We start from the raw sequence: 18,619 nt of genomic DNA, 5'->3' as shown, positions 1-18,619 counted from the left end.
TCCATCATTATACACAGAAGTTCAATATGGTGTCCCGCAGGGCTCAGTACTGGACCTTTACTGTTTTCACTTTACATGCTTCCACTGGGATCTCTCATTAGGAAACATCATGTTAATTTTCATTCGTATGCAGATGAAACCCAGTTATACCTTTCATTTAAATCAAATGAAGTTTCTCCGATGTTGTCTTTAATTAGTTGTGTTAGTGAATTAAAGGAATGGATGAATGAGAACTACTTGTCTTTAAATACAGATAAAACAGAGATGTTAATTGTTGGAGGGAATGACGCTGATCACAGCAATATTTTGTCGTCATTTAACTCAGTTGGAATCCCAATTAATTTTACTGAATCAGCCCGCAATCTAGGAGTTATCTTTGACTCTAGCATGTCATTTAAAGCGCATATTACAAAGTCGTCCAAAACATGTTTTTTCCATCTTAAAAATATTAGGAAATTAAGGCGCTTTCTAAATAAACAGGATTGTGAGAAATTAATTCATGCATTTATCTCTAGTAGGATTGACTACTGCAATGTGGTGTTCACTGGCTGTTCAAACTGTTCTCTATACAGCCTCCAGTTAATCCAAAATGCGCTGCAAGAATTATTACAAGAACAAGAAAATATGAACACATAACCCCAGTTCTTAAATCTTTACACTGGCTCCCAGTTAAATTTAGGGCAGATTTCAAAATCCTCCTTTTAACATATAAAGCATTAAATGGCCAAGGTCCGCTTACTTGTCTGAACTTATCATGACTTACAAACCTGAGCACATTAAGATCTCAAGATGCCGGTCTGCTTAGGATTCCAAGGATTAATAAAATAACAGTGGGAGGTCGAGCTTTTAGTTACAGGGCCCCTAAACTGTGGAATGGTCTTCCTGCTTCCATAAGAGATGCCCCTCAGTCTCAGCCTTTAAATCCCGGCTGAAGACTCACTACTTCAGTTTAGCATATCCTGACTAGAGCTGCTGATTAACTGTACAGACTGCATCTCTGTTGTTAGTCATTAGCACTAAAACATAAGTAACATGATAATTATATTTGAATACTAACCCTCACCTATTCTGTTTCTTTCTCGGTACCCAAATGTGGCCATTGGTGCCACGGCCCACCTGCCAAGTTGTTTGCCTGCCTATGGTAAAGTCATCCCTGATGGAGGATCACAGGAATCATGGGAAAGAGGGGTCCTTTCATCGGAGCAACGTTTCAGCCGTGGCATGGCCAAATGGAGATGCAGCTAGATGGATGAGGTCTCCAGGACTCTAAAAATATCAAAACCTAATTATGTCATATCATCTACTGTTAAACCGTACTTCTAAAATTTTTATTATGCTGTATTAAGGATTTGTTCTGTTCTGTGTATTGTATTGTATTGTATTGACCCCCTACTTTTGACACCCACTGCACCCCAACCTACCTGGAAAGGGGTCTCTCTTTGAACTGCCTTTCCGAGGTTTCTTCCATTTTCCTACAAGGTTTTATTGGGAGTTTTCCTTGTCTTCTCAGAGAGTCAAGGCTGGGGGGCTGTCAAAGGCAGGGCCTGTTAAAGCCCATTGCGGCACTTCCTGTGTGATTTTGGGCTATACAAAAATAAACTGTATTGTATTGTATTGTATAATTACCGCTAGCCCACCTCCTTGTCTAGAGCTGCGAGGTTCTGTATGGAAAGTGAAACCAGGTGGAGTCGCCTCTGTGAGAGACGTCAATTCGTTTGGTTTTTGCCAAGTCTCCGTTAAACACAGTATATCAAGTTTGGTGTCAGTGATGAGTTCTGACAGCACCAGTGCTTTGCCATTAAGAGATCTTGAGTTAAACAGAGCAATATTAGTGAATGAGGCATCTTTTTGCACAGAGCTGTGATCAGGGTTTATTTCCACACAATGTAAATTTGGCACACTGACACTTGTATTTCCAGGGCCATGAGAAGGAATGCTTATTCCTGAGCAAATGCTGCCGGTTGTCTTTTCATTCGCACCCGGCGGTGGCGACCTGACCAGCGATGTATATATTTCGGCTGTAAAATACCGGCGTCTTTTAGGATGTTCCAATCAGACCATTTGCTCTGGACAAACTGTTTAATAAGAAGGAGTTTGTCATGAGAGTATTTTAGCATGATACTTGGCAATACTTATCTGAAAAGCAGTGGAGAAGCAGCACAGCATTGCGGAACCATTTGGATTAGATGAGATGAACGGCGATAGCAAAGCAGCAGAAAGCATAGCAGGAGGAGGTAGCAGGATTTGCAGGTTCCAATACACAGCCACAAACAATAACGCTTGATAATTTCATGCGTGATCGCCCCGGAGCCATAAGCCAGGTTAATATGAGCATCAGATCAGATCCCAGTCGTACAGTACTGTAAAATGAATCGGGAGCAGATCAGCATAGCGAATATAATCACGGAGAAAGATTATCCGAGGTCATAGATCGCCAGGTACAAAGAAATGTTCGTAGGTCTCGTCCCGCGATCCACAGACTCAGCTGTTCCCAGTCAAAGTAGAGTCCATAAAATCTGTAAATATTAAGCCAAATCCATGCAATTCAGGTCGGCTGTATCCACGAACTATACGTACAGTAAAAGAAATAAAACAAGTGTGAGAAAGTGTAGAATAAAGGCGAATTTTGTGAAAAGTGTTGTTAACAGGGAGGAGCGGCAGCAACTTGCGTGCGCCAGCGTCCCCTCACCTGTATCCCTGTCTCTGTACATTGCTGCAGTCATCTTTCTCTTTATCCTGACTAGTCTCCCAGTTCCTGCCCCCCACAGCATGATGCTGCCACCACCATGCTTCACTGTAAGGATGGTATTGGCCTGGTGATGAGCGGTGCCTGGTTTCCTCCAAACGTGACACCTGGCATTCACACCAAAGAGTTCAATCTTTGTCTCATCAGACCAGAGAATTTTGTTTCTCATGGTCTAAGAGTCCTTCAGGTGCCTTCTGGCAAACTCCAGGCGGGCTGCCATGTGCCTTTTACTAAGGAGTGGCTTCCGTCTGGCCACTCTACCATACAGGCCTGATTGGTGGATTACTGCAGAGATGGTTGTCCTTCTGGAAGGTTCTCCTCTCTCCACAGAGGACCTCTAGAGCTCTGACAGAGTGACCATCGGGTTCTTGGTCACCTCCCTGACTAAGGCCCTTCTCCCCCAATCGCTCAGTTTAGATGGCCGGCCAGCTCTAGGAAGAGTCCTGGTGGTTTCATACTTCTTGCACTTATGGATGATGGAGGCCACTGTGCTCATTGGGACCTTCAAAGCAGAAGAAATTTTTCTGTAACCTTCCCCAGACTTGTGCCTCAAGACAATCCTATCTCGGAGGTCTACAGACAGTTCCTTTGACTTCATGATTGGTTTGTGCTCTGACATGAACTGTCAACTGTGGGACCTTCTGTAGACAGGTGTGTGCCTTTTCAAATCTTCTCCAGTCTACTGAATTGACCACAGGTGGACTCCAATGAAGCTGCAGAAACATCTCAAGGGTGATCAGGAGAAACAGGATGCACCGGAGCTCAATTTGGAGCTTCATGGCAAAGGCTGTGAATACTTATGTATGTGTGATTTCTCAGTCTTTTTATTTTTAATAAATTTGCAAAAACCTCAAGTAAACTTTTTTCACGTTGTCATTATGGGGTGTTGTGTGTAGAATTCTGAGGAAAAAAATGAATTTAATCCATTTTGGAATAAGGCTGTAACATAACAAAATGTGGAAAACGTGATGTGCTGTGAATACTTTCCGGATACACTGTATATACACACACACACACACACACATCTCATATACATCTCTCTATATTTATTAAATCCAATATCCTTCTGTCTGTCTGCTTTTCATGAGAGAACTACTTCACAGATTTAGATTGGGTGTTTGTCTCTAATTTGCTTGAACATTCCAGTTGATTTTGCAACTTCTCTCATCGCACTACGTATCATAGTTTGCTTGCAGGAACGATTTATTCGCATGAATCCGAGAGAGACGCTACGGGCTGAGGGGAGGGTGAAGCGTGGCATCAGGAGTGTGCCAGCCTCCATTTGAGTTGGTCTAACCTCTGAGCGTTGGATGGCACCTTACCTCCACCTGGCTAGTGATTCCTGTTTGTTTACCCAAAAATCCGAGCACATCTCTCCAGTTTTGATGTCACTACACTGGCTGCCTGTGTCATTCAGGATTGACTTTAAAATACTGCTTATGGTTTATAAAGCTTTAAATAATCTCGCCCTATCTTATATATCGGAATGTCTGACACCTTATATTCCAAATCGTAACCTTAGATCCTCAAATGAGTGTCTCTTTAGAATTCCAAGAACAAAACTTAAAAGAAGTGGTGAGGCGGCCTTCTGCTGCTATGCACCTCAAATCTGGAATAGCCTGCCAATAGGAATTCGCCAGGCTGATACGGTAGAGCACTTTAAAACACTGCTGAAAACACATTACTGTAACATGGCCTTTTTATAACTTCATTTTAATTTTAATTTAACTTAATCCTGATACTCTGTATGTTCAATTCATCATAACAACTATTCATGGTGGCTCTAAAATCGGTACTGACCCCTACTCTCTCTTCTGTTTCTTTTTCCGGTTTCTTTGTGGTGGTGACCTGCGCCACCTCCACCTACTCAAAGCTTCATGATGCTCCAACAATGATGGACGGATTAAAAGGCAGAAGTCTACATGACCATCATCATCAAGCCCTTCCGTGAGAATCCTAAATCCAAAGAGGACTGTTTCATTTATGTGAGGTAGAATACACAGAGGGGACTGGGCGGTCTCATGGTCTGGAATCCCTACAGATTTAATTTTTTTTCTCCAGCCATCTGGAGTTTTTTTTTTGTTTTTTCTGTCCCGCCTGGCCATTAAATCTTACTCTTATTTTATGTTAATTAACGTTGATTTATTTTGTTTTCTTATTGTCTTTTATTTTTCTATTCTTTATTATGTAAAGCACTTTCAGCTACTGTTTGTATGAAAATGTGCTATATAAATAAATGTTGTTGTTGTTGAGTCGTAGTCGTCTTTGCACAGTCCAGATGCACGTGTGACTCACGTAGACTTTCCGTGTTCCTGCTGGCGCATCTAAGACGACGCATGTTTGTCGCGGATGCGAATTGCTGTATGTAGCGTGTAAAACAGTTTGCTATGGTCCACGCGGTCGTGCGTCGTAACCGAAAACTCAGTTTTTAAAGACGGCCTACTTCTTGGAGTTGGTGGGCGTGGCTCCTTCCTGCGTGCGCTATAGGTGTCTTACTTGTCGGCGGCTTAGTGAATCCACGGCCGGAACCATGGGTGTCTTGCCTTAGTGAATTATATATATAGATTGTATGGTATTGCATTGTGTTGTTGTATTTTATTCTGTTGAATTTGATTGTATTATAAAGTTATGTTGTATTGTGTTCTATCGTATCATGTGCTATTGTATTGCGATGCATTGTTTTATATTGAATCGCATTGTGTTTCATTGTATAACACGGCAATCCACTGTATTGTATTATTTTGTGTTCTGTATTGTCGCTCTGACTTGTGTGTCATTGTTTTACATTGTATTGTACTGCGTTGTATTTCATTCTGTTGTATTGCGTCTTATCAGCAGTGAAGTACCCAACCTTGCAACTTGAAACCTTCTTCCTTACCTGAAATGGCTGCCTCACCTCAAAACGCTGAATCTCTCTACACCTCTCACAAGGATGCAGGGCTTCCACAGGTTTCTAGTGTCCGGTTGTGTCTTGGAACCGAAGTGGCCCACCTGTCAGGGGTGATATAAGGGATCAGGAGATAAGAGGAGTTGTAGACGTTGCCAAAGGTCTGAATTTTATCAAGCCAGTTTCCTGTTTTAGGCCTGGTTAGGCCGAAGCTTACAGGTAGAAGTTTGGTAACCTGAGAGGTGAGGCCATTTCTCGGCCTTCTTGTGGCTCCTTTTTTTTTTGGTTCACACCCCTTTGACGAAGTCTGTGACTCCAATGCACAACGGTGACTAGAGGCACTTTACTCACAACTTCTGCCTTCCCTGAGCACATCGCCCTCTACTGTCTGAACCCTGTTACGCACATTTCTACTCCCAGTGCCATTATTAGCGAGTAGAACTAGCTGGCCTCAGAAGTTCTGTTCTGCCTTCCCTGAGCACATCGCCCTCTGCTGTCTGAACCCTGCTAATGATGGCACAGCTGGCCTTGCCCTCTAGGGTATAAAAGACCGTTACTGATGGTAACCCTAACAACACCACCCTCAGCTGTCTGACCCCTACTACAGGTTTAGGGGGTCCTCACTGTCACGTATGCAGAGCCCGGTGAAGTTCTTACCTGCGCTCGTACTAATCAACGTGCAACACGTCACCAGTTTCCAGGGGCTGAGGGTCCTCACCTCGCATTTCTGCCTTCCTTATCAAAGACGGCTCACTCACCTCAAAGCATTGAATGTCCGCACACGATCACAGGATGTGGGGGGCTCCCAAAGACTTCAACACGAGATGCCATCAGATCACTACTTGGGCCGGGAGCCATGGCTTGCTTCTCAGGTCTTCATCTTCAGCTTTTTGTGGGATGTCCAGGATATCCAGTCTGAGTATTTCAGCCATTCTGTGAAAGGCTTCATGGCTTATGGTGTGGGGGGCAAAGCCAATCCTGGCAGCAGCAGGCAGGACGGTTCTTAAATTTGAATTCTCTCAGGGGGCTTTTAGGTTGAGGTGGGATGACCTGACGAAAGGAATGGCTGCAGCACCTCAATGAATCGGTGATGAAGGACGCTGGCCTTTGTGGAGGTAGACTTCACTAAACGGTGCGAGACAAGTGGCCAGGTGTTATTTGTAACCTCACCTGTGACTACGGTGGTCTTCTCCAGACCCTTTAAACTGGCCCAGTATCAGTAAGTGTAGAGGGGGTCTATATTATGTGTATGAGAGAGAGACCCCCGTAACCCACCAGTATCCCATCCAGGGTCCGATACGGCGCACGCACTGGGCCTGAACTGGATAAGCATGGAGGGATGAAGTGCACTTTTTCATAAAACAAGACTCCAGATTTCTCTCTGAAACGTCTTCCCCTCTCAGCTGCCGTATGCATGTTTTATTTCTTCTAAATCCCCCCGTTTTGGCCTCTTTGTCGTCACCTCTGCTATTAAACACACTCTACCCTGAGGTGAAAAAAAAAAAAAAGCTGTGTTGTCATGCCCAAAATCCAAAAGGTGTAATGGGGGGTTGGTAATGAAGAGGACCACCCCAGAGAGACCACCATAAGAGCAAAGAGCAAACGGGGAAAGTAGCAAAGCTGGCCATTTCGCAGCCGTCACATTGAATCAAAAAGCCAACAAAACGGGAGACCTCAGAGTAGACGGGCTGACCACCCGACACCACCACCTGAGCGGTCACAACCATTTTCGACCCGAGCGAGCGAGCGACATCGCCAGTCCCTGCACCTTCGCTTGTGCCTGAAGGGTGACGTCACCCGACCGTCTGCAGACTCCTGTCTGTTCTTGCAAGCAGGCAGCTCCCCACAGGCCAAACCGCAGCTGGCGCTGCACGAGGGGAACACGCGGCTGAACTTGTCACCTCTGGGAGGCATGACTCAGGCAGCGGGGGAGTGGGGGGGCACAACATCAGGAGACAGTAGGGGGGTGGCATCGACTGGGGGTACTTAAGAGTTAAAGTGTCAATAAGTCTGGTTAGGAGTCAGTATGGGAATAGGACAGAGTGGGCAATTGGGGAGGGGGGCAATAAGAGTCAATAAGACAATGACACTGGGGTGGGATTTAGGGGTCAACATGACAATAACACTGGGGTGGGGTTAGGAGTTAATATGACAATGACATGAGGGTGGGGTTTAGGGTCAATATTGGAATAAGACAGAGTGGGCATTTGGGTAGGGGCAATAAAAGTCAATAAGACAATGACAGTGAGGTGAGATTTAGGGGTCAATGTGACAATGACATGAGGGTGGGGTTTAGGAGTCAATATTGGAATAAGACAGAGTGGGCATTTGGGTAGGGACAATAAGAGTCAATAAGACAATGACAGTGGGGTGAGATTTAGGGGTCAATGTGACAATGACACTGGGGTGGGATTTAGGGGTCAACATGACAATAACACTGGGGTGGGGATAAGAGTCAATAAGACGATGACACTGGGGTGGGATTTAGGGGTCAATATGACAATGACACCAAGGTGGGGTTTAGGACTCAGTATGGCAATTACATGGTGGGAGAGGTTAGGAGTCAATATGGGAATTTCACAGGGAGTGGAGCTAGCAGTCGATATGACAATGACAACAAGGGCTGTGCCAGGAGTTAATATGGCAATAACACCATAGGGATTTTTAGGAGTCAATTTGGCAACAATGCCAAGAGGTGGGGTAGGAGTCATTATAGTAAATGTGGCGATGATACAAGATGTGTGTGCATTGGCAGCCATGTCACATAACATCTGAGGGAGACGTGATTTACCTTTCCGAGTATAAAGTGTTTATCAGAACTTAACCTCAAAGGAATGAGGTGGTGCAGTGAAGATGCCAACAGGAAAAGGCTGCCAGGCTGCACGGAGACTCATTCCAGTAAAGGAGGCACACAATGGGCAGTCATGTGAAACTCTGGGAGGCTAGAGCGGGCTTTGAGCGCATGTGAGAGACTGGAGGTGCCACTGTCCCAGTGTGGTGCCACAGAGTGACAAAAGTAGTAACTGGTTAGCTGCCGGCGAGGCTAAGGTAAGGGATGGAGTGAAGGGCCCGGTGTAAATTTGGGAGAATTACCTGAATGGAGTTAAGTTTCATAAACTTTGGATCCATTTGTGTGTTTGGCACACACACACACACACACAGGTAGGATGAAGAACACCTCTTTAGAAAAATTCAGGCTTTTCCCACAAATTCTTCACAAAGCCTAAGCTTTTATTTGCACACCAGGTTTCCAGCCAGCAGTGAAGGCAATCTGCTATAAATCACATCCCCTCTATATATTTTTGGTTAAGGGGCCAGAAACAATTAAGTTCCAACATTTTCTTTTTGCTTTGGTGCATAGAGAGATTAAATTCCTCTTTAATACCTCAGATTATTGTAAATAAATCTCATTAGTGCCGACATGCAGCAATAAGGTAGGCACTTCATTGTCAGTGACAAAATCCAATTGGGCCTCAATGTCAGAAATCTTTGCCCCTGGTCGGCAGTTAGCATTAACTTCTGGTTTAACAGAGTTGGGAATTCTAACATTCCGCACTATGGAATTGCCAATTAGGAGCACTTTGTTGTTCTCAGGATCCACAGACACACTGCACAGTGCGGAGGGTCCGAATTGGTGACCTGGATGTCGAGGGACCAAATTTTGGCTTCTTACACCCCTGTCTGACTGTTAGCCACTCACCCTGTGGCTGAATTGCTGCTGCTGATTTCCACAGCGCACTGAATACAGTGGGACCTGGGAGACTGAAGCCGAATCAGAAGAAGCCGAAATGTCTAAACAAACCGATTCGGTCCAATTTTCGGTTTGCCTAATCGCTATCAGGTTCCCATCACGGTCCTCCAATTCACAGATTTTCCCGACCAACTCTAAATTAACTAAACAGTTTTGGTTGGTGAAGCTGTCCGTATAGTCGGCCGGACTGTACAGGACACACAACATATAAACGTGCCCTCGATGGGCAGAGAACACAGAGGGAACTTACGTTTAGCGCAGAGTTCATCGTTCCCCCTTTCTGCAGTGGCTTTGGTGCTTTCCGCGTTCAGATGAATCGCTAGCAGTCCGTCGGCTTTAAGCTTTCACCACCCGCTGGGCGATTGACTTCAACTTCTCATTGTTGGTTACTCCTCCACACCGGATGTCGGCTTTACTCCAGTTGAACTTACCTGAAAATTCGATTCGTTTTCGGCTATTTTTACATTTTTTTTTTCTATTACATGCGTGTGTGAGACGCCGCCACTACTCTCTACATTTGTATTTTCAGTTTGAGAAAAATGTCTACAACCTTATTTTTTGTTATCAAGAATAATAGAAAGTGATTTCAACGTTAAAATTTTAAAACTTGAGGATTTATGTTTTTGCTAGGCCTGAACTGGAGACTCTAAAATAAGTGCGGGAGTGCGCGAGTATACCCTATACACCCGAGCTCTGAAATGTTACCACAATGGATGGGTATTAAACTCGTTGGTATGAAAACCAGCAGCTGCAATGGCTTGAAAAACACTGCAGTTACGAACAAAACAGGTTCAGAAATCAATGAAATGTTTGTACGTGAACTCCCACGTGAACAAGTGAAAAAGACGCAAAGTCCACACAGAAGGTACCCCATCCCAGGAACAAAGTCAGCGGTAAAACACCAGGGGGACATCATCAGAAAGAGAAACAAGCCAGCAAGAGAATGAAACAAGAAAGCATTTCCAGATATCACTTTATTGGGGATTTTCAAAGAATTTCCGCGAGCACGGACATGTTGGGGATGTCGTAAGCGTTGGGCGATTAGAATTTCATTCCTATCATCTGAAATCTCTTAAAAGGGAAAATTACGAGCATCGGATGAAGAAAAACAAAAAACGTACAAGGCCATTAAGGTACAATAAGGAAAGGCAAAGGTCTGGGTTAGCTCATAGCGTATGGCGCCCTCCAGTGGACAAACCGTAATTCTATTAAAAAAAAAAAAATGTTAAATTCATGTTGTGGCAGATCGTGAGTTACACAAATCTCTCTGAAGAGCACCTTGTTAAAAAGTTTTACCAAACTGCTTAAGGCCATCGTCACCGTTCTTTTCCGTCACCGTCAGGCTGCAGTTTTTTCCCTTTCCGATCCTGAAGATAAAATGCTAAGACTTCCTCCTCCTTCTTCTTCTTGTCTTTTTTCAACTTCTTCTTCTTCTTGGTCTCTCTTAGCGTCTCCTGCATTGTGTTATGGCAGCTACCACCTCCCTCATTCTGCCCCTCCGCCGCGCCATCGTTGTGTTCGCCGTCGGAAGCTCGACGTTTTGATTTTCGACTCTTCTTGCGGATGCACACGCCATTTTCTTCGGTCTGCAGGTCTGTTTCCAACACTCCACTCTCATATTTCTGCTCCTCCACTTCTTCTTTGCTTTGTTTCTTCTTCTTCTTTCTTGGTTTACTTGGACCTTCTTCAGGGGTTGAGGGAGGTGGGTGAGTGGTGGGGTTGCAACTTGTGGCGTCTGGCGGTTCCTCCCTTCTGGTCTTCTTGAGGCGACTCATCTGCTGTGCGAAGTACTCTTGTACCGTCAGTGTGCTGGTTACCGTGTTGGGGGTCTCTTCGGAATCAGAACAGCTGTTCACGCTGCTGGTCGTCCCTTTCACGTTGTCTTCTCTGCTTTGGGACTCTGAACCGCTGCTCTCCTAAAACAAAACAAAAAGTAATGAAATTTAGTGAGCTACTTAGAAATTTGAGAAAAAGATCTTAAGTTCTACAGTCCTGTGAAAAAGTAATTGCCCCCTGCCTGATATCCTCTATTTTTGTATATTTTCTCAAAATGAATGGCTTGAGATCTTTAGACAAAATGGTATATTAGATGAAGGGAACCACATTAAACAAATAACACCATTTCTGTATGTAAGTAATAAAGCAACTGTAGTACCTATGTGGAAAGGCAACTGTCCTTTTGATCACTCAATGACCAAAGTTCATTGATAATTTGACTCATTTGACTGAACACAGCCAGTCCTGTTGAATCCAAACCTCACCAAGACAGTGACGTGGCCACCACAAGACTTCCAGAAGGACACTACGACTCCATCAAAGGAAACTGTAGATGAGGAAGAACAACGTTGTTGAAGCTCACAAAACAGAAGAGATTCTGGGACTCCACCGTGCCACAGAGAGGACCATTATAACCCCCAAATGGAGAGTGGTGGTGACTCTATCCAAAGAAAGGCCATCCTGCCAAAATGACCCCAAGAACACAGCGAGGACTCGTTCAAGAAGTCACAGAAGATACCTGAAGAACATCCAAAGAACCATAGGCCTTTCTAGCCTTAGATTCATGACTCTGTGATAAGAAAGAGGCAGAGGAGAAATGAGAGGAGCAAAGCAGAAACCTCTGCTATCCAAGAATAACATCAGTGCTCGTCTTGTATTTGCAAAGAAACATCAGGATGATCCTCAAACCACTCGGAATAATGAGGAGTCATAAAGGAGAATGTTTTGGATAACACACGTCCCGCTGTGTCTGATGTTTGGCAATAAAGTCTACACTGGGGGTGGGCTAGTGAAACGGAATAAGGGGGGCTTTGCCGTCAAAGGGAGCTGCATGAAGACTTGCCATTACTGGAGGAAGCATAAATTCTGCACTTTACCAGAATATTCTTAGGTCCCCACAGGATAAATAAAGTTTTGTCTATGTATTCTAATAACAGATTTCCTAAAGAATTAGGAGTTCAGGAAATTTAATTGTTAAATTAGTTATGTCCCTTGTGCTTTGTGGGTGGGGCCACCTGTCCATCACAACAAGGTGCAGCCCCTCCACTCCATTTAAGGGAAGGCCTTGGTTATGTTCCTTGTGCTTTGTGGGTGGGGCCACCTGTCCATCACAACAAGGTGCAGCACCTCCACTCCATTTAAGGGAAGGCCTTAGTAATGTTCCTTGGGCTTTGTGGGTGGGACCACCTGTCCATCACCACTAGGTGCAGCCCCTCCAATCCATTTAAGGCAGGGGTTCTCAAAGTCGGTCCTGTGGCCACCCTGTGGCTGCAGGTTTTTGTTCCAACCAGCTTCTGTTTTTAATTGAACTCTTGGGCTAATTAAGTGAACTGATATTTCCCAAGTTCTGTGTTTAAGGAACAATATATTAATTAGAAAACTAAGTTTGCTAAAAAAAAAAAAATTTATTAAAATGTACCTAGCAGTTATATAGGAATAATGTATTGTTTTTCTTTTGAACAGTATTTTCATCTAGATTCTCATTCTACTTTTCTAGGTGTTTTAATTGTTGAACTGATGCATTATTTACTAATTACCGGGTCTGACTCAAAAGTAGTTGCAGCCTTTGATTATTCCGTGTTGTTTGCCTGGGTGTCTGCTCTGCTCGTTTGAAGTTGTCATTATTAAGATACAATGAAGGGGGAAAAACTGCACAGAGAAAGGGCAAAGTAAAATGAAAACAACAAAAGAGAGTTACGCATTTAAATCTAGAGCAAAAGCAGAAATATTTAGAAATGTCTTATAAATGTAAAAATAATGCTGCTATGCTTTTCTGAATGTCGAATAAAAGAAAAAAAAAACAGCTAATTAAATGAGATCAGTGCTATCAGGTGTTGTCATTGATTAGGAATCTGGTTGGTACAAAGACCTGCAGCCACAGGGGGTCCCCAGGACAACATTGAGAACCCCTGATTTAAGGGAAGGTCTTAGTTATGTTCCTTGTGCTTTGTGGGCGGAGCAACCAGCCCATCATCACAAGGTGCAGCCCCTCCACTCCATTTAAGGGTAGGCCTTAATTTATGTTCCTTGTGCTTTGTGGGTGGGACCACCTGCCCATCACAACAAGGTGCAGCCCCTCCACCCCATTTAAGGGGAGGCCATAGTTATTTCCATTGTGCTTTGTGCACCCAGAAGGCAACACACCGTGCGAGACTCTGTGTCTCTGGAGCAGACCTGATTGAGTCCCCAACTATCACTACCACTCTCTTTTTGGGAACTGGTTTTAGGGTGGCCCGTTGGGGCTCCTCATTCCTGCCTACCACCTCAGAATCATCAGAGACACTGTCCAGCTCCGTAAGGACCTGAAAACGGTTTGACTCTTTTAATTTCTGGGGTTGATGCCCCCCGGACAGTGTGCACCCTTTACCTTGGGCCTTAACTTTTTTTTTTTCTTAAAATTAAACGATTTACAGTAGAGTCTCGCTTATCCAACATTCTGTATTACCCAACGTCTCACCACAAAAAAAAAAAACAAAAAAAACACATCAATCGCAACAAGAACTGCAAGTTGTGAGTGTCAGCGTAGTCTATTTTTTGTTGCTAAGTTCATTTTTTCAGTTCAATTTTTCTGTTTTGTTGTAAAACACGATTTATAGTGGATTATGTGGCCAGCCCTCTCTGGCGTGTGTGTGCGTGCACCTGCCTGTGTCTCTCTCTCTCGTGTGTGTCTGTCTGTCTGTGTCTCTCTCTTGCTGCACTGGAAATGCACAGGAAGAGACTGAACACGTGCGGAAATCATCAGTGCGCACAAACCGAAAGGGAAACTGGCTCGTTCGGTTACCTAGTGTGTGGTCGTGAACAGATGCAAAAGTTTGGCGAACTTTTTGGTCACTACCCGATTTGTACGTGTCCAGAGACGTTCATGAACCGAGGTTCGTAATGTGTAAAATTATAACATAGTTTGACGTTCAATAGGCTTTTTCTTAACACCTCCCATTATCCGACATTTTCGCTTATCCGACGTTCTGCCGGCCCCTTTATGTCGGATAAGCGAGACTCTGCTGTACTTTAAATGGTAACACTAAGAGCTGCCAGAGCTATTTTAAACCTTCTGTCCCGTTAAGCTCCTGCACTGTCCTCCCTCTCAGCTGCCTGCTGTTTGTCCTTCTAGGACGTCAACGTGACTTTACTCTGTCTGTTCTCTCCACTCACACTGTTTGTGTTCCCCCGAACTCTTACGCCATCACCCGCTTAACTGTTTCACCTCCAGACCACTAAGAGCTGTTCAATCTAAAATAAACAAATGCATAACACTCATCTGCTCCCGCAGCCCCCTTGTGTCTGATCGGCGTCTTAACGATGGTCGCTGACCTGCCCACCGCTGAGCCTTCTCCTTTGCTGCTTTGAAGTCAGCTGCGGCCTTTTTTGTTTTTCTTTTAAACTAAAGAGTCGCTGTTACGACAACGTGCTTATTTACTTACAGATGCCGATATTACTTACTGCAGTTTTCTACCCTGTCTCCTCGATTTTAGCCCTTGCCCGGCCGGGACGCCTCCATGCTGGCAAGTGTGGCCAGAGTGTTACCAGCCCCGGGACGCTAGATGGTTGCAGCGGTGCCTCAGACTCCCGCAGGGCTCCTCGGGAGTTGGAGTTTGGTGCCTCCCTGTTGGGAGCATGCGGGTGCCGCCAAGTGTTGCTGCAGCAGGATCCGCTGAGCCCTTTTGGACAGTTCTTCCACCACACCCGGAAACTAGGTCATCGACCACCTGCGGGTGCGGTATAAAAGGAGCCAGAAGGCACTACTCGGGCAGCCAGAGTCAGGAGGAGGAAGACGAAGCTTGACCAGAGGAGAAAGAAAAGAAAGAAAGAGAGAAGGAAGAGTTGTGCTCGTGTTTTGGACTGTGCTGTACTTGTGGGAAACGGGGGAAGGCGTTTCCCACGAGGTAAAAAAGAAAAACTAAAACCCGTGTGCGACTTGAACTTGTGTCCCACGCGTGTCTGTGTCGGGTTCAGGTGGTGGTGCCAGCCTGGTGGGCCATAACAGATAACAAGAACAAGTAGACAAATGTACAAGTACAAGTAACTTTTCCAAGCGCACTTCCAAACACCCAGCTATACTTTTGCTCCTGTGCAGGCAAAAAAAAAAAAAACCCTTCTAAATGGGAAGAAAAGCTTAAAAATTCCCACACGGTTCCTTAGCGGCAACCAAAATCCAAGTTTTTAACAGCAAAATGTATTTTAATCAACTCTCACTTCACAAAAACACCCAAAACTCTCAGCAGCCTCTCGTGTTTGCAAAGTTCACGTCAGCACATCTCAGGCACGCCAGCCCCAGAACTTCCTGAAGACCTCAACGATCAAACTGTGCTCAAAGGGGATCAAACCGTCTGTAAAGTTCTGAATGTTCCCCTGGAGCACACAGTTCTGAAATGGAAGACGTTTGGGACCACCAGGACTCTCGCTGGTATCCGGGCAAAAAGAGAGTCGGTCAGGGAGGGTGACCAAGAACCCAAGCTTCAGATGTCCTCCGCTGAGATGGGGGAACCTGTTGGAAGGACGGCCATCCGAGCAGCGCGTTTTATGGTGGAGGGGCTAAGACGATGGGGCACACTCGAGTAAAACACAAATGACATTTTAAAGGACTCGGAGACCACGAGGGGTAAAGATCTCTGATCTGACGATTGCTCTGAGGCACTGCTCATCATCTGCCTACGTAAAGCATGGTGGTGGCAGCATCATGCTGTGGGGGTGCTCCTCGGTGACCAGGACAAGGAGATGAATGCAGCGAAATACAGAAAGAGCCCTGAAGAAGACCTGCCCAAGAATGAATCGCAACCTCAGAGCAGGATGAATGTTCATCTTCCAGCATGACAATGACCTGAAGCTTCAGATGTGGCTTCAGAACGCGTCTCTGAATGGCCCCTGACAAATACACAGAGGTCCTTGAGTAAAGCCTGCTCCGAGACTGGGCCAAAGGGTCACCTTCCAGCATGACAATGACCCAAAGTATGGCGAAAAGACAACGCTGGAGCAGCCTAGGGACAAGTCTCTTGAGTATCCTCGAGTGGCCCATCCAGACCCCTAAAAGTCGAACACGTGTGGAGAGACCTGGAGATGGCCGCTCACAGATGCTTCCCATCCAGTCTAACGGGACTTGAGAGGATCTGCCAGGAAGAATGGAATCAGCCGCCCAGGCAGTGGCGGTTTTAGGCATGGGCGAACGGGGCAGCCGCCCGGGGCGGCATTTTTTCATGACACGTGGGGCGGCACACGAACTTGGAGGAAAAAAAAAAATCATCTGTGCCGCTAAGCGGTTTTCTATTATCTATGATACCTGCGCCGCCCCTGCTGCTGAAGGAGCCGCACAGAAGCTGAGCGAGCGGAGAGGAGAGGTGGATGAGGGGCGGTTTGAGGCGCAGAGTACAGTTCACCTCTCCCAAATGAAGCGGACAAGGAGGGGGGCTAAACTATGTCAGTGACACCTGACTTTCTTACAAATAACGCACATTTCATTCAAAATATTTTAAACACAGACCAATAATTGGCACATTTTTATTTATTTATTTAATTGTGTGAAATGGCTAATAAAAATAGGTAATAAAAAACGATTATGATGTGGAGGTGAATTGGTTTAGTCTTGACTTTTGGTCGTGAGTGACAGCGTTGGGGGATGATGGGAAATCTGTTGATTGCCGATTACTTAGTAAACACAGCGATGGAGAGAAAAAGACCAAAGCTGTCAGGTGCCCAATTTAGGAAAAGATGATGAGGAGAAACGGGCAAAAGATAAAAGTATGCAACAATATTCTCTCTGTATGATTAAGGTATTCATGTCATTGTGTTAATTAGTGGTATAACGTTAACTCTTACTTTGTTAGCCTTCTTGCTTATGATGCATGCTATGCTTACCTTGCTAAAAAAAAAAAAAACACAGTAAAAGCCTAATATACAAACCATCACAGAACCATCTGCACGGTTGTTTGGTATGACATGCTATCTGCAATACAGCATGTCAGCAAACTCTCCAAATATGCATGTCGACCTTTTGAAGAAGACTGAGCAAGGTCTCCAGAGCTACAGGGCAAGTGGCTTTGTGACTGCACAGATGGCGGCCAAAGACATTTGTGAAGAAATGAACGTGGAAGCTGTTTTGAAACAAAAAAAGGCTGAGGTCCACAAAGCGCCACTTCTCATATGAATCACATGATGAGCCTTTTCAGTGATGCCCTTAGGAAGTTAGAGATTGGATTCTGCAATGTCGTTCTTGATGCAGCCCTGTCAGCCATCGCGGAGAGATTTACCACATTGGAAAATGTGGAAAACAAATTTGGGGTTTTGACCAATTTCCCTAGTCTTGCAGATGAGGAGCTGGCAGAGCAGTGCAATGCACTAGAAACCACACTGCACTTCGAAGGGCATTCTGATTTGGACAGTAGAGAGCTTTTGCAGGAAATCAAGAACTTCCCTTCACCTGCCATCAAAAACCATGAGCCTCCTTGAGCTTATCACTTTCATGCACGATAAGGATCTATCTGAGATCTACCCCAACTTTTGGACTGCTCTCAGGATTGCACTTACCCTGCCAGTGACTGTGGCTCAAGCAGAGAGGAGCTTTTCCTAAATTGAAGTTAATCAAGACATACCTGAGGTCAACCATGTCTCAGGAACGGCTCACTGGCCTTGCTGTCATAAGCATTAATCATTCAGTAGGGGAGCCTATCTCATATGATGATGCCATCATTGATGACTTTGCATCTAGAAAGGCCAGAAATGTCAGATTTTAGTTTCAGTTTGTGTTTTCTGTTCTGCAGTGAAATAATTTAATTTTCTTTAGTGTGATTTATTCTATATTTTATTTGTATATTATTCTTAATAATTTAAAATATTTTTTCTTAAATAATATTGGTTTGTACAGAGTATAATTAAGTTATGAGCAGTTTATTTATTTCTTTTTTTGCAAAAATTGGTCTGTTACGGAATGACGGAATTACTACAATAAAACGTGTGGTGTGTACAAAATGTGTAGTTTTGTCATGTTATTTTTTGGGGGGGGCGCCGGGAGGGAGTCTCGCCTGGGGAGCAATTTAATGTAGAACCGCCACTGGGCCCAGGTGTGCAAAGCTTCTAGAGTTTTCTACTTTTTTACTAGAAAGTACTACAAAGTACATTTCCATTTATTTATTTGGACGACGCTTTTCAGCAACTTTTGAGATACAATCGGTTACGTTTCTTTTTGATTTTTCCACAATTTTTTGTTTTCCCCAATGGACTTAGTCAGGGTCACACGGTGCCGCTGGTG

The 18,619-nt window shown here is 44.7% G+C and overlaps 1 protein-coding gene across 1 annotated transcript in view; it reads right to left on the bottom strand.

Moving 5' to 3' along the window:
* Positions 1-10,340: 10,340 nt before the first annotated feature.
* pinx1 (PIN2 (TERF1) interacting telomerase inhibitor 1) overlaps positions 10,341-18,619 on the bottom strand; it is a 256,832-nt gene continuing 248,553 nt past the window's right edge. Inside the window, exon 7 of the mRNA XM_039749468.1 lies at positions 10,341-11,300. Within this exon, the coding sequence (XP_039605402.1) occupies positions 10,701-11,300 (600 nt within the window). The 3' untranslated portion in view covers positions 10,341-10,700. The remainder of the gene's footprint in view (positions 11,301-18,619) is intronic.

Source organism: Polypterus senegalus, chromosome 3 (assembly GCF_016835505.1).
Source record: "Polypterus senegalus isolate Bchr_013 chromosome 3, ASM1683550v1, whole genome shotgun sequence".
Classification (NCBI taxonomy): domain Eukaryota; kingdom Metazoa; phylum Chordata; class Cladistia; order Polypteriformes; family Polypteridae; genus Polypterus; species Polypterus senegalus.
The sequence above is the reverse complement of the archived record's forward strand: the minus strand, read 5'-3'. Positions and strand labels throughout refer to the sequence as shown.